This window comes from Triturus cristatus, chromosome 5_2 (assembly GCF_964204655.1).
Source record: "Triturus cristatus chromosome 5_2, aTriCri1.1, whole genome shotgun sequence".
Lineage (NCBI taxonomy): Eukaryota > Metazoa > Chordata > Amphibia > Caudata > Salamandridae > Triturus > Triturus cristatus.
In genome coordinates, this window is record NC_140588.1 from 40,121,335 (window position 1) to 40,135,791 (window position 14,457).

Genomic DNA, 14,457 nt, shown 5'->3' on the forward strand with positions numbered 1-14,457 from the left:
GCAACCCTCTCCAACTCAGTCTGTGAGGAGTTCGGTTTCTTCGCCCCTATGCGCTCCGACCGTCTTCGGGTGCGCTTCCTGGGGCCCCGGTCTCTCGCCGTCTGCCCGGGCTTCGGCGCCTGCCCCGATCTCTCCGTGCGGTAATCCTCAATCCAGTCCCAGACTCTTTGGGGGTCGTCACAAAAATGGGTCTTACCATCTACCACAATGCAGAGCTTGGCCGGAAACATGAGAGAGCACTGGATGCCCTCCTCCCAAGCGCTTTCTTAACTTCAATATATGAGGCCCGTTTTCGTTGGACCTCCAGCGTGTAATCCGGAAACATGGAGACTTTAGCGTTATTTATCACAAAGGGGCCATCTGTGCGAGCTTTCTGTAAGATAATGTCTCTGCCTCTATAATGCAGCAACCTGGCCACCACGGGTCTCGGGGGCGGCCTGATGCTAGCGGGCAAGCCGGCACACAGTGTGCCCTTTCCAGCGTAAAGAACTGCGTCAGCGCTCCTGGGGCCACCACATCTTTGAGCCACGGCTCCAGGTATGCCACCATATTGCCTTTTTCAATTCCCTCCGGCAGGTCAAAGATCCGTATATTATTGCGGCGGCTGCGGCCTACTCCGTCTTCCGCCTGCCTTTCCAACGTTTGAACCTTTGCCGTAACTATCCCACGCTTGTTCCCGTTGGCCTTTCTCGCGGTCTAGGGTGTCCCCCATCTGCTTCCGCCCATGGGTTACCCCTTATTGCCGCCTTGAACAGGAGGGGGATCCGGCCTTTGTGCAGCACTTTTCCACTCAGGTCTCACCTGCCGTGCCACGATCCGCACCTCACTACAGCCACACTTCCAGTTCTAGTCGTTCCGGGGTGTAGTACCTTCCTGCCAGCCAAGCGTGGCCACAATTTTGCCCCGGCTGGATCTCAGGGCCCCCAACCAGCATTCACTTGCCCCTGGTACGCTGCCGCTGCCTAAGGGCAGCCAGCCCTTGTGTCTGACCCGGGCTCCTGTGCAATCCCGGCTCTTCACTGCACGTGTGCAGGTCTCAGTCGCACCTCAATCGGGTGTACCAGCCTGGTCGCAGCCCCACTCACCACCGCTCTTTATTGAACTCTGCGCCCGCTGGCCCTCTTCAACTCTGAGGTGTTGCGTCCCTCCCGGTGCCGGGGTCACGCCAGGCAGGCCCGAAGCACGCTGCTTTTGCGCCGTCCTAGGACAGCACCCTGGCTCCGCTGTCCCTCACCCCGCCCGCTGGGGTCCTCAAATCCGCGGCTCCGCAGTCCACTAGGGTGTCAGCAGGGCTCAGATACACATTGTAGGTAAGGCCCTCAAGCTCCGACTCGACCGCCCTTCACCTCTGTAGCGTCATGCGGCGCTTCTGCCGCTCAGGATCTGCTAGAGCCCAGCGCCTCGATGTAGCTCAGGGCACAACAGTTCTCGCCCATGCAGGGGCTGCTCCCAAGGCTTCCGCTCCAGAGGCTTCACCGTTTCAGGGGTGGGCTTCCCAGCCGCACAATCTCAGAGGCAGGCCGGCTCTGGTTGTCCCGGCCGCACCACAGCAATGAGACCACCAGACCCGGGGTTCAGATTGGGCCGGCCTCACCTTGCCGACAGACAGGGCCGCTGTTCCAACACCACAGCAGGGACCGCCAGTCCGGTTCCCGGCACCATGCACCCCACTTTTCAGCGACATAAGTGGGGCTGCGCTATCAATTGTTGCCGGATAAAATATAGGCTGGTGCGGAGCTCTTCGGTCACGCGTCTGCCATCTTTGGCTGCTGACCATGCCCCCCTCCATCCATCATCGCCTTGTGTTTGCTTTGTCCGCCCTAAGTTGGCAGGGTGTACCCAGACGTGGTTCCCTTGCTCACTTTGCCACTGGATTCAAGCTAGCCTGGCTGATGAAGTGTGTTACCCAGAAACTGGTCCCAAGATGCTAGTTTCCGGTTCAGGGAAGACCTGGCTTGGCAGTTCAGGCTGGACTGTTCCCATGAGGCACAGGGTCAAGACTGATTTGCATATAGCTGGGTCCGAACTGAGGTGGCAAAGTGAGCGAAAGAATAATGATGGTTTCTACCCAGATCTGTGACTGGGGGCGAGTGTCTGAATAGTTTAAGAACTCCATCCATCATCTCCTTGTGTTTGCATAACAATATGGGCATGCAGTACGATATGTCTACACTGAAATCTCCAGCATAAGAGCCAGTGGGAGGTTATTTCATCAGAATAGGTATGGACTACTAGTCTTTGGAGAACAGAAGTGTTTGGATGCCACCAAGATTGCCTCCATCATCAGAAGTTTTATGTACAACGTCTTATGCTGAATCAAGCATTTGAATCACATGTTGCAGTATGATTCTCAGGAAAACACAGCAAGCTGGGTTAATGAGACATGGTAGGCAGCTTGAAATAATCAAACGTTCTTTTAACCTGCATGCCTAAAACCTTAGCACTTGGAAACAAAAATTGAATCTGGATTGTCTGCATTCTCAAGCTGCTTCATACTCTGGCTCAAAGCAGCATGCACAAGCCACACCTTAGTGACTCTTGTACGAGTATTCTTGAAGTCCTCATTTGCCTCAGGCCCTCAGCATACCCCAAGCTGTAAGTGAGATATCAGAACACAGTTTCAAAAGCAGGCGAGAAGTACTGGGCAACAGGTACATGCACAGCACAGGGTTGGGCCTCTTGCACACAATCACCTACTAGTTCCTGCCAGCTCAATCCTTTCTAGCTGTGTATTCGTACGTTGTGAACAGTGGCAGGATGGTGGTCAAGAACATCTTAAAATAAGCCACGTTTATGGTTACCAGTACAAGAGTCAATATAGAGTGTACTATGCCAACCTTTTGCCAGACTCCTAGGAATACAGAAACCAAACATTTATTATGGGTAGAAAACTTTTATAATCCCTGCTGAGCAAAACAGGTTGTTCAGAAGTGAACAACCAAACTGTGCACTAGCTTAGTAACTGCTATCCACTGTGCAAGGCAAAAAGAAAATACACATCTTATGTTTCTGAGGTGCTGAAGACATCCAAAGGGATAGGACACCGATGTGTGTACAGAGGTCCGCGCGAAGAAGGAGACCAGGAACACTGTGCATCTAAAATGCAGAAGAACAGCGAAGCTAACTTTAAAGGGGACACTATGGGTCATAAACCACCTGTTGCGAGACTCAATACTACACACAAGATAACATTTTAGGCAACATCTAATGCATTGAGTCCTCTAATCATCCCAAATTTGAAGGGATAGATGTAACAAAATAGATGTAACAAAGGAAGTAAATCCTCCTGGTTGACGTAAAAATCTAAAAGGATCCGGAGGATAAATGATGTGTGAGAAAGACTGGAGGCTTGAGATGAAGAATGCACCTGTAACTCGCTCAACAAAAAAAAACTGAAGCCTTCAAGATCATCAGTTTATTGTTGCATGTGGCTATTGGCCCAAAGGTCTTATCAACCCAATAAATAGAACTATGAAGTCGTATAAAAAGGCAATCGCCAGAGCAAACAAATTTTCTAAATCTTGCTTTCCTGTCCCTCCACATGTTTAAGGTATTGAGGAGCAGGAATTCAAACATGAAGCTATGCTAAGAGAGGTTTGAACTCAACCCATTTTTTTTTTTACCACCACCGGGCATACCTTACATCACCGCGATTAAATGCTATGTTCCCTGGAGTGTCGGTGGCCTGCCCTCATTGTTGTGCGCCAGGGACCGGATTTTTCCATATGGTATGGTCCGGTCCGATCCCGTAGTGGGCCTCTGTAATACAGGTGCTACAGAGGGCCACTGATAGCCAATTTGACGGCTCCCCGCAATTCTGGGCCTGCATGTACGATGCACGACCCGGAAGGCAACTAATCGGTCGGCAGATTTAGCTCAGATACAGACCTGGAGGCAACTGACGATGTGTTGAAGTCCTTCTCTGGCCCCGACCTGGGCTGTGGGGTAGAAAATTGAGTAACTGTAATGATGAAACATGCGAGGGTTACTGGAAGCATGTAGTTTATTTCAGGTTGACATCCATCTAAGAAGGGGCTCAGGAGCAACTGACTTGTTTAGAACCGAGAAGCTACAGTCAGAACACTAGCTCCATGAGCTCATTGCATTCCATTACAGAAGCATAGAGAAACACATTACCACACATCCCCCTTTTTAACATAAACAAAACAAGCAAATTAAAAACAGTTAAACAACTATACCCCACCTATACATTTCTAAATACCTACAAATCTAAATTAACAATACATATAAATCAATACAGACACCTCTTAAGAATAATACATTTACCACCATTCCCTCCCCTTTAAAACTTTAACGGGAAACAAAATCATTGAATCTCATGGGCCTCCTGTGTATACGGTCACTCCTACGTGGGACCGACTCGTCTCTTGGTAATTGCGCAACTGCCCTTGGGACGGAAACATCGCTTGGTATTAATGCAACACGAGAAACGCCCCACCAGTTGCCATCAGAAAGCTTCACAGCATTCTTCCTTATTTCACAAACTTGGACAGGATCTCTGAACTTGTAGAACCCCTTCCCAACCAAAACAGGATTCCTGACGCGAACCCAATCCCCTACTTTTAGCTTGCAAGGTTTCAACCCCGAATTCTTTTTATTTTCCAATTTCCTTGAGCTGAACACATTTGAATTATATTCAGCAGTCTCACACCAAATACCAAGATTCCCTGGTTTTGGCAACTTCTTAAGAATCCAAAACGGACACAATTCCGTAGCAGCCTCTCTACCTCTCATGAGTTCGAAAGGAGATCTTCCAGTGACAGAATGCGGGGTAGTGCGGTGGGACCACATCAGTTCATGGATCGCCTGAGCCACATCCATGTTGCTCTTAATGGAAGCTTGAATGCACTCCACCAACACCCTATTAAAGCGCTCTACTTTCCCATTACTCTGGGGATGATAGAGAGGTGTTCTCAAATGTTTAATCTTACACTTCTCTAGAAAAGAAGACATTTCAGAGGAAACAAATTGAACCCCATTATCAGTCAACAGTTCTGCTGGAAAACCCTCTCTAGAAAACACTTTCAAAAAACAGTCAAGGACTTTCCTTGTAGACTGTTCTGATACCGGTTCGACTTCGACCCACCTGGAAAGGTGGTCTACCATTACAACAAAATATCTCAAATTGTGAGGCAAAATCTGGTATGGACCTAGAAAGTCAACACTAATACGTTGCCACACTCTCTTTGGACACAGACTTATTGACTCAACTTCATGTTCTGTTATCAACACCTTATCACTAGACTTGCATTTAGTACAACTCAATACAAAATCTTCAATCTGTGAGTCCATACGAGGCCACCAAAACCTCTCCCTGACCTTCCTCTTAGTGAGAGTAGAACCCAAATGCCCACTGTGAGCCAATGTTATCACTTGTTGACAAAGAGAAGAAGGCACTACTAACTTCTCTCCACGAACTAGCAAGTTACCTTCCAAAGACAATTCATCTGCAACCTTCCAAAAAGGTTGTACCTCTTTAGATAATAAAGATTCTTTTGGCCAACTAGACTGCACAAATGTGGCTACTTCACTTAACGTGCAATCTGAGTGCAGTGCAGAAGTCCACTCGCTTTCTGAAAAGCTTGCGTCTCCTATGTATGCAATAAAACATTCTTCAATTTCTTCTTCCCAATCAAGACTGTCACATTCATCAATGGGGAGACGAGAAAGACAATCCGCTCGGGAGTTTTTTCCCCCCCGGAATGTATTCTACTGTAAAAGAAAATTCTAACAGCTTAGCAGCAAGTCTTGAAATCCTGGCTGTGGTGCGTTTGATCTTCTTACCTGAAAGAATATTAACTAAAGGGCAATGGTCAGTTTTCAGCGTGAAATGTCTACCCCAAACGTAAGCCTTGAATTTCTCCACACTCCACACACATGCAAGCAACTCTTTTTCTATCACAGAGTATTTACAATCAGCATCCCTTAAGGTGCGTGAAGCAAAACCAATACTGAACTCACGTCCATTTTCCATTTGAGTAAGTACAGCTCCCAAACCATATTCACACGCATCTACAGTATCCCTTTTCTCTGAAAAAGATTGCAGGGCTGGGGCATTGATGATTCTCTTTTATAACCTTAAAAGTTTGCTCGCAAGCATCAGACCAATTATAATCTGCATTTTTCTTAAGCAAAGGTCTGAATGCTTCTGTTAAATTTGCAAAATAAATTTTAAACTTAGCGTAAAACTCACAAAGACCCAAGAAAGACAACAATTGGTCTTTGTTCTTTGGAGCAGGAGCATCCACAATGCTTTTAACAAGGCAAGGTTTAGGTTTGATACCCTCAGATGAAAAGACATGACCCAGATACTTTATTTCCCTGGTTTTGAAAATACACTTGTCCTTCCTTAGGGTGGCACCTCTTGCTTCCAATATACTCAGAACATTTCCCACAACTGTGTCATGCTCACTTTCACTTTCTGTAAACACCAAAATGTCGTCTTGAAAGACCACTTCTTGAGATAGGTGATCAAACATGCTCGACATCAATCTTTGAAAGACTGCTGCCGCAGAAGCGATGCCAAAGGGCATCCTGCAAAACTGAAAAGTTCCTTCTGGTGTAACAAAAGCAGTCAGATGGCGAGAGGATTCATCTAATACCACTTGATGATAAGCTGACCGAAGGTCAAGCTTTGTAAACCAACAAGGAGTGACCAATTTTGGTAATGAGGTCCTCAATCCTCGGCAGGGGAAAGTTATCCACCCAAATCGCCTCGTTGACACACCTCAAATCCACACACATCCCAAGTTCTCCATTTTTTTTCTTCGCGAGAACTATGGGAGACAACCAAAGGGTACCCTCCACCTGTTCAATAATACCTTGTTCACACAGAAGCCAGAGCATATCGGAAAGTTCTTTCCTGACACTTAGAGGTATATTACGTAACTTATGTTTAACTGGGACAACTTGACGTTTGACTTTTATTGTAAAAACAAAATCTGAAATTGTCCCGAATTTGTCTTGAAAAACCTTTTCGAATTTCTTTTCCCAAGTCAAATCTGAGCTAAATTGTGCCTTACTGTCACCAGACAAATTCACAGAACAACAGCCACAGCTGGAGAGAAGTCTCTCAACAGTAACTGGATTAGTTAACCAGATCTAATAACCAACTTCAACTCTGCTTGATGAATTAACCCCAGGACATTAATGCCCTTGCGAGCAACATAAACTTTGCCCTTGGTGTGTGAATCAAGAAACTTGATACTGGCTACAAAATACCCCAGTAAATCCACTTTGCTGCCCTCGAATGCCACTGTAGAGACATCAGGAGGAAGCAAAGAAAGACTACTCCAAGAAAAAATGTACTTCTTGTAATCAATGATGGTAATGCGGGCACCAGTGTCTACCAGGAGTTTGATGGACACTCCATTAATCCAAATCTCCACTTCAGGGTCAACCACAGAAGAGAAATTAATTTCTTTCACACACCTAACCCCCAACATTAATTCAACATTGGTACCAGCATTTTCATTTTCCACATCTTATCTTCAGTTAACACAGAGCGAACAGGATTACTGAATCTACCACCTCTACACACTTTTGAAAAATGTCCCCATCTATTGCATTTCTTACACTGTTGACCAAGCGCTGGACAGTACCTAAAGGAAGAAACATGATTAGGTGACCCGCACTTAAAACAAAATAATTTCCTCTGTGCAAAGTTTTGGGAACCAGATCTAGCTGCATTGGTTTGAACAGTTCACGATGTCCCATTTGATACTCCACTTAAAAAAAAATGAAAATTAAACCGCTTCGACGATTGGCCCCTTCTTGTTCTTCTTTGGATACAACAATCCCATCCTCGTCGCCAATCTTGTAATGATGAAACATGCGAGGGTTACTGGAAGCATGTAGTTTATTTCAGGTTGACATCCATCTAAGATGGGGCTCAGGAGCAACTGACTTGTTTAGAACCGAGAAGCTACAGTCAGAACACTAGCTCCATGAGCTCATTGCATTCCATTACAGAAGCATAGAGAAACACATTACCACAGTAACTAGGCAGAAAAGGAGGTGAGAGGAAAGCATTGTGAAGGGAGGAAGCTAGAGGGTTGCGGAGAGTTCACCTTACTACCTGCATGGGATGCAATACTGGCTACTTGCCCAGTTTGAACAATCAAGGGAGAATCAGAGACACTGGGCTGTCATTATCTAATACCCCTTCATCTCCCATGCAACCCGCGCTATCCCCTCCTATTTCCACTGAGATCGGATTACCTGCTGCCCTCAAGTAACATCGTTAGGTGGCGTAGGGTCTATCTGCATGTGAAACATATAAGTCATGCTTTCGAATGAGAGGAGTGGAAGGGGGCAATGGGGACCATGTGCCTCTAGCCCAGGCTGGCACTACTGTTCCTTGACCCTGGATGAAATTAGTGGATCCTTGTTTGGCACTGAACATATGATTGCCATTGCCTGTTCTCGGATACCTGCTAGAAGGGGTCATACATGTTTTACTGGCATCATACTAGCACCCACCTGCTGGGTTTGTTTGATGTTTTTCTTGGCTTCTTTATGTGTTATTACCTTTTCTGCTAGATTTCTTTGATATCGGTTTTTCTATTGAAAATGTAATAAACACTTGTTTTTTAATTAATCTATGCTCAGGGTGCATGGGAAAGAGCCAGGCAAGTTGCAAGGGACAATGAGTTGCAGAGCAGAATTGCTTCAAGTGAGAGAAGGGATGGGCATTGCTGGAACAGCTAAATATTCGAGGATGTGGTAGGAGACGGGTTGCACTTTAGAATTTCAATGTCAGTGACCAAGAGATAATGTGCATTTTCAACATCCTTTCAACAGAAGAAATTTTACAACGCTATCAGATCCAAGGATGGGAAGGTGAAGTCTATGTAGTGGGTAGGTCTGGTACACAAAGGATAATACTGGGAGGGTTGTGGCCCGTAAAGAGAGAAAGGTGGAGGAGAAATTAACACAAAAATGAAGAGGCGACTAGTAAAGGGTGTGAAAGGAAACCAAAACAATTACTAGGACTATGTATTGCAAATTTTTCTGTTTTGTTTTATTTTACGCAATTGTGTTTGGGGTGCCTCATCCCCGGGCCATATTGAGGTAGGTACTTCTATCTATTACAGAATGTGTTTCACACAAAGTTTATACGTGGTTTGTAGAATGTTCTTTAAGACATCAGGAGATCATCGAAGTCTGCATGGTTGGTGCGGGTTCCCTTAGTACACATGGAATGAAAGGATTACCTGCATATCCAAGAAGTATTGGTCATGCATTTCTAAAGTAACTAGATTTCAAAAACAATTTGCGGAGAGAAGAAAAACAAGTTTCAAAATCGAAGGCAACAAATAAAATACCGTACCTATCTGGACAGAATATTTGCTTGGTGAGGCTTCGGACAGCTTTTCTTCTGCTGCATGCACTAAGCAAGATTTACTGTCCATCTGATTAATAATAGCTGGGCAAATATAGCTGAACTGTGCTGCAGTCAAGTGTATCTTGGTACTGATCCCGTGAGACAGCAACAGTCTTGATGCATTTAAACACTGCAGAAAATAAAGCAGAACACAATTATTCCTGAAGTGCACACATTATAGGAAAACAACGCAATACAAGTGAATATTTTATAAAGTTACAAAACAAGAAGAAACATTACCATGATCAAGCAGGCATCCAGATGAAGTGAAACGTGCACATACATCAAGCTTTTGATATTGTTACTATAATAAAACGGTGCAACAACGTATATATTTGTAAAGCATGCCAAATTAACTTAAAACAAGCATTGGCAAAGCTAATAGGTCTCGACAATGTGAGATCTATTGTCTTTGTCAATATATTTTTCTAGCCAGGTTGTAGGGCAGCACAGCTGCCATGGCTGAAAGTAAACATAAACAAGCATTGGCATAGCCAATAGGTCTCGCCTTTGGGACCTTATAAGGGTTTAGCCATGCAACAGTTGATGTTGTTGCACCAAGGATATTGTGCTGCATAACTAAATACTTATAAGGTCCCAAAGGCGATACCTATTGGCTATGCAACTGTTATTTGCGGCGTTCGGAGACAGCAACACTGCTGTATTTCTATATAAAAAGGAGTTATTACTTCGTAGTTATTAAGAATAATCATATATTACCGACAGAAAATATTGTCTGTGGATCAATAACGCGGATGCCATAGACCCCTGAAGGATGAAAGACGATCAGCCCCAATTAGAATCAAACCTGCAAAATTCAAGCTATTGGCACTCCACTTGGATGTATATCTTTCTTAATATTGTTAACCTGTTTAAGTGGCTGAGATAGCTCAGTGGGTTCGGCAGAGACTGTTCTCACTAACTGAAGATAAAGATACATAAGATCACACAAGGTGTAGTGTTTCATGATAATTCACTGTCTTCTCTAGCTGTTTAAGTAGCTGCGTTGTGGCCCCAACTCACAGTTAATAAACACATGCTATATATAAATCAGTGTAAACAGTATAAATCTGTGAACCATCTTGGGTGATAATCTTATTTTTTCTTCTTCTTACGGATCTGGTGTTTGAGGGCCTTCGGATTACACTTTTTCAGACACTGCCACAGCAGCAAGACCCTTAAAGCGACTGAGGCAGCATTAATGCTATATTAGTATTAACATAATGGACATAGCATAGAATATCACAACACAACCATAAAAAACGAAACATAATGGCACACAATATGCAACATATGAAATGCATGACAGATAATACAATAATACAGGGCATCAGATGACATCATCCCTGGATTGCTTTTCCCGGGAACAGACTAGAGCACCTTGGGTCCGGTGCTCAGCCCGGCCTGGCTTAGCAGGGCCCCCCATGCACGAGCCTAATCACCATTTCACCTGCTTAGCTCCCATGGTCCACAGTGACCTTTCACCTGACCGAGCCTGCATTCTTGTGTCCCCTGGGGCCGCGTGCCCCTCTACATGTTCACCTTAAGTGGGTAAGTCAGACGGAGGTGGGGACCCTTAACTAACGCAGGGCCACAACGCGCAACTCCCCCAAATCTGTCCAGACTGGACCGGGTCTTCTTCCGGCGTTAACGGAATGCAGACGACCATATCAAAGAGCATCTCATGTATGAAAAATACAACTCAAACGTCCTAATTCCTGGTTTATCTGGTTTCCAGACGTTGCTCACTCAGATATGAAATGCACACAGCAAAAGAATGTCACACATCTGCGAAAGATATACATAGAAGTCTCAGCCAGTACAGGAAAATGCATACCGATGAGATCACACCACAGAGAAAAAAAATATGTTTTCGAATTTCTTTAATTATAAGAAAGAGTGATATACCTTGATATACAAAAATACACATTGAAAAATCTCCTTCAAAATCCAAATAAAAGCAACCATTAACGTGGACACCCCTCCCTTTTATACTTAAAACATCAGCTGGAGACCTCGCTACCACAGGGGGGAAAAAAACGTTGCAGGACAGCTTTTAAAAGGCAAATTGTACCTAAACTCGACTTTGGTGTTTGAGGTACTTACAAACTGATAAACTAGAATGCTTGGGCAGATTAGGTTCCCTCAGGGTCTCCCCTAGGTGTCCCAGGGTTTGGGGATCAGGTATTTATTAGGAGGACTGTTAGGAGCTTGAGATGCCCCGAGTTAAGTAACATGGCACATTTCACTCATCATTGTGGTAAAGTGCTTCCCAAAATAGACTTTTGTGCTAGAAGCACTGTGGAGTGAGGATCTGAAATATGTTTACTTATTCAGCACCCCTAAAGTCTCCCTTAGGTGTTCTAGGGGTGGGGAGTCCTGTAGATATAGGCAGGGTCCTTATAAAATATATTTTTAAAAGCCCTGGTGTTGGAAAAATGGCCCAAGTAATTTTTCCCATTGCAAATCTCCAGCCATGTAGGCTGACATGACAAGAAGTTATTAACTAATAATTCCTGCCAGGAGAATCATAAACATACCATTGAAGGGCTTCCTAGACTGGCATTGATAAATCCAACAATATGGTATTGTTGGGTTTCTCCTAAAGTGTACAAACAAGAAGTTATAAGACTTTGTCTGTAAGTCAAAATTCAGCCTTCCAGTGAGCGGTCTGATTGGTCAGAGTTGGGTGGATAAGCCAGGCTCCTTTGATGAGGTGCTAAATAGCCAAAGGGGTTATAAGGCCCTTCTGGGAGGGCAGGGTTCTGCTACATAGGAATGCCAGAGCTGGGGCAAAGGTTGTAAACAATATTCTTCAATAGAAGGAGGAGACAAGCAGGAGAGGCCAGTTTAATTTACACCTCTGGTGGTGGGATTAAGGAAGGAATGAGTAGATGCAAGGGGGGGGAGAATCTATGGAGATTAACCATCCTGGGGATGTATTTAGTCAGCGCTTCTCTCTCTCTGCTGGAAAATCAGTCACAATGAATTTTGGAGAAATGGTACTCTCTGGGATAAGATAGTGCCACCATTTTGAGAATGTGGTCGTACCTTGAGGTGTTTTCCCACACCTTATTGGACAGGAGTGCCCTCCTGCTTGACCCAGAGAACTTGGAATAAGTATCTGAGAAAGGCAGAGCCTCTCAGATCTGCTGCTTTAAACTTAAGGATGAAGAAGAGGCCATGCTGGAAGTTTGATTTGCACCAAGCAGACCCTGCACTTTGACTGTGCTGCTGCACAATCTGAAACTACAGCCCTGTGGATCAGGCCTGCTTCAAAAGGGCTAATGGGTGGACTCCCTGCAAGCCACAGGTTTACATAACTCACCTTGAACATCACCACCAAGAATCCTCCGCCTTAGGTACTACCAGTGAATTTGTTCTAGTGGATTATGGGAATTGAAGTTCCAAACTTTCAAGGACAATCTTGGAGCTTCCAGAACCTTAAATTAAGTTTTGGCCACTTGGGGACCCTCAAAGTAACTTCAGAAAGAAGTTCCAGAAGTTCGGAGCAACTTTGGAAAAAAGATTTATAAGTGGACTGGCTCGACCCTCAACCGCGAGCCGGCCTGCTGTCCAGGTTCATCCCGCTGAAAAGTTTGGAGGTACGAACTCCAGAGTTTGACAGGGAGTAAGCTGAAACCCAAGCCGGCGAACCCTCACCGAATCCGGCCTGGTGAAGAGCAGCAAGGTACCCCTGAAGGAAAAGCTCTGTAAAAGTGCCTAAGTACCAAACGTAGGAGAGGTGGCCGGGACCAACCACTAGAGTCAAGCCACCCACTTTTAAACACGAGCTAGCCTGGATCCCAGGTTCGTCCTGCTGGAAAGCTCAGGAGGTCTGACTTCCATAAGTTTCACCGGGAGCTCTTCACAAGGAAAGCCGGTAAACCTTCACTGAATCTCGACTGGCTGAGAGCTTCGAGGGACCCCAGGAAGAAAAGCTCCAGAAACGTTTAAGTCTGAAGGTAAAAACTTTAACCGAGACCTACACCCAGGGGTAGCTGCGCAGGGCTCCATCGCGGTCGGCCTGAAACTTTGACTTTGTCCCGGTCAAGCACGACCAGATGTCCCATTAGGCACTATAGGTTTCTGCTATATAGTGCCAAAACGTTAAAATTTCATAACTCCAGTTCAACTCCATTGGATTTTTGTTCATTGTGGTGTCAATTTAAAGATAAAAATATTTCCTATTTTTAAAAAATGGAGTTGGATTTTGATTGTGCGTTTCTTAATTATTTACTGAATTGGTGTTTTTAAATGCTTTAAATACCTATCTTTGAAATTAAGCCTGCCTGCTCACAGCCAAACTACCAAGGGTTGAGCATGGGAATAATTTCCTAAAACCTATGCTGAGCCCTATAGCATGTTTGTGGCCTTATTGCCGGTGGTCGATATATATTTACCACTACTAATAACCCACTATCCAAAACAAATATTTTTACAAAATGCCATTCAGAAGAGGCTGTCAGACTATCACAGCTGATGTACACAGATTTTTCAGTACAGGCGCAACTATACTGTTCTTGCTGTTCTGGGGACAGATTATGCATATTTTTAGACCCATCTGCCTCCAAGGGGGGCAGAAAACCCCTAAACACCAGGGATGATGGTATTACTATGTTGGCAGAGCGGCCCATTGGGAAAGGGTCACTCCCCATTATTGGGGCAATATTTTGGCCGGTTCTCCCACCCTCCCAAGGCAGATTAGACATATTTCTAGGCCCATCTGCCCCCAAGGGAGGGCAGAAAACAGCTAGACACCAGAGAAAGTTTCTGTGTGTGTGTGTGTGAGAACTGGAGTTAAGTTCACAGTCTGCTTGTACTGGTGTTTGGCTGGCGGTGTGTGTACTGGCGCTTGGCTTGCGGTGAGTGTGGACTGGCGTTGGGCTGGCGGTGTGTGTACTGGCGCTTGGCTTGCGGTGAGTGTGGACTGGCGTTGGGCTGGCGAGGCGTGTGGCTAGCATTTGGATGTTGGTGTATGTGGACTGGCACTTGGCTGGCAGTGTGCACGGAATGACGCTTGGCTGGGGGTGTGCACAGACTAGCGTTTG

At 45.3% G+C, this 14,457-nt stretch overlaps 1 protein-coding gene and 1 long non-coding RNA gene across 2 annotated transcripts in view; one reads left to right on the forward strand and one right to left on the reverse strand.

Moving 5' to 3' along the window:
• The window catches only part of SLC39A6 (solute carrier family 39 member 6), a 304,810-nt gene that overhangs the window by 249,884 nt on the left and 40,469 nt on the right, over window positions 1–14,457 (reverse strand). Inside the window, exon 2 of the mRNA XM_085606811.1 lies at window positions 9,353–9,536. Coding sequence (XP_085462937.1) covers window positions 9,353–9,536 — 184 coding nt within the window. The remainder of the gene's footprint in view (window positions 1–9,352; window positions 9,537–14,457) is intronic.
• LOC146822626 (uncharacterized) overlaps window positions 1–14,457 on the forward strand; it is a 274,717-nt gene that overhangs the window by 226,470 nt on the left and 33,790 nt on the right. The window lies entirely within an intron of this gene.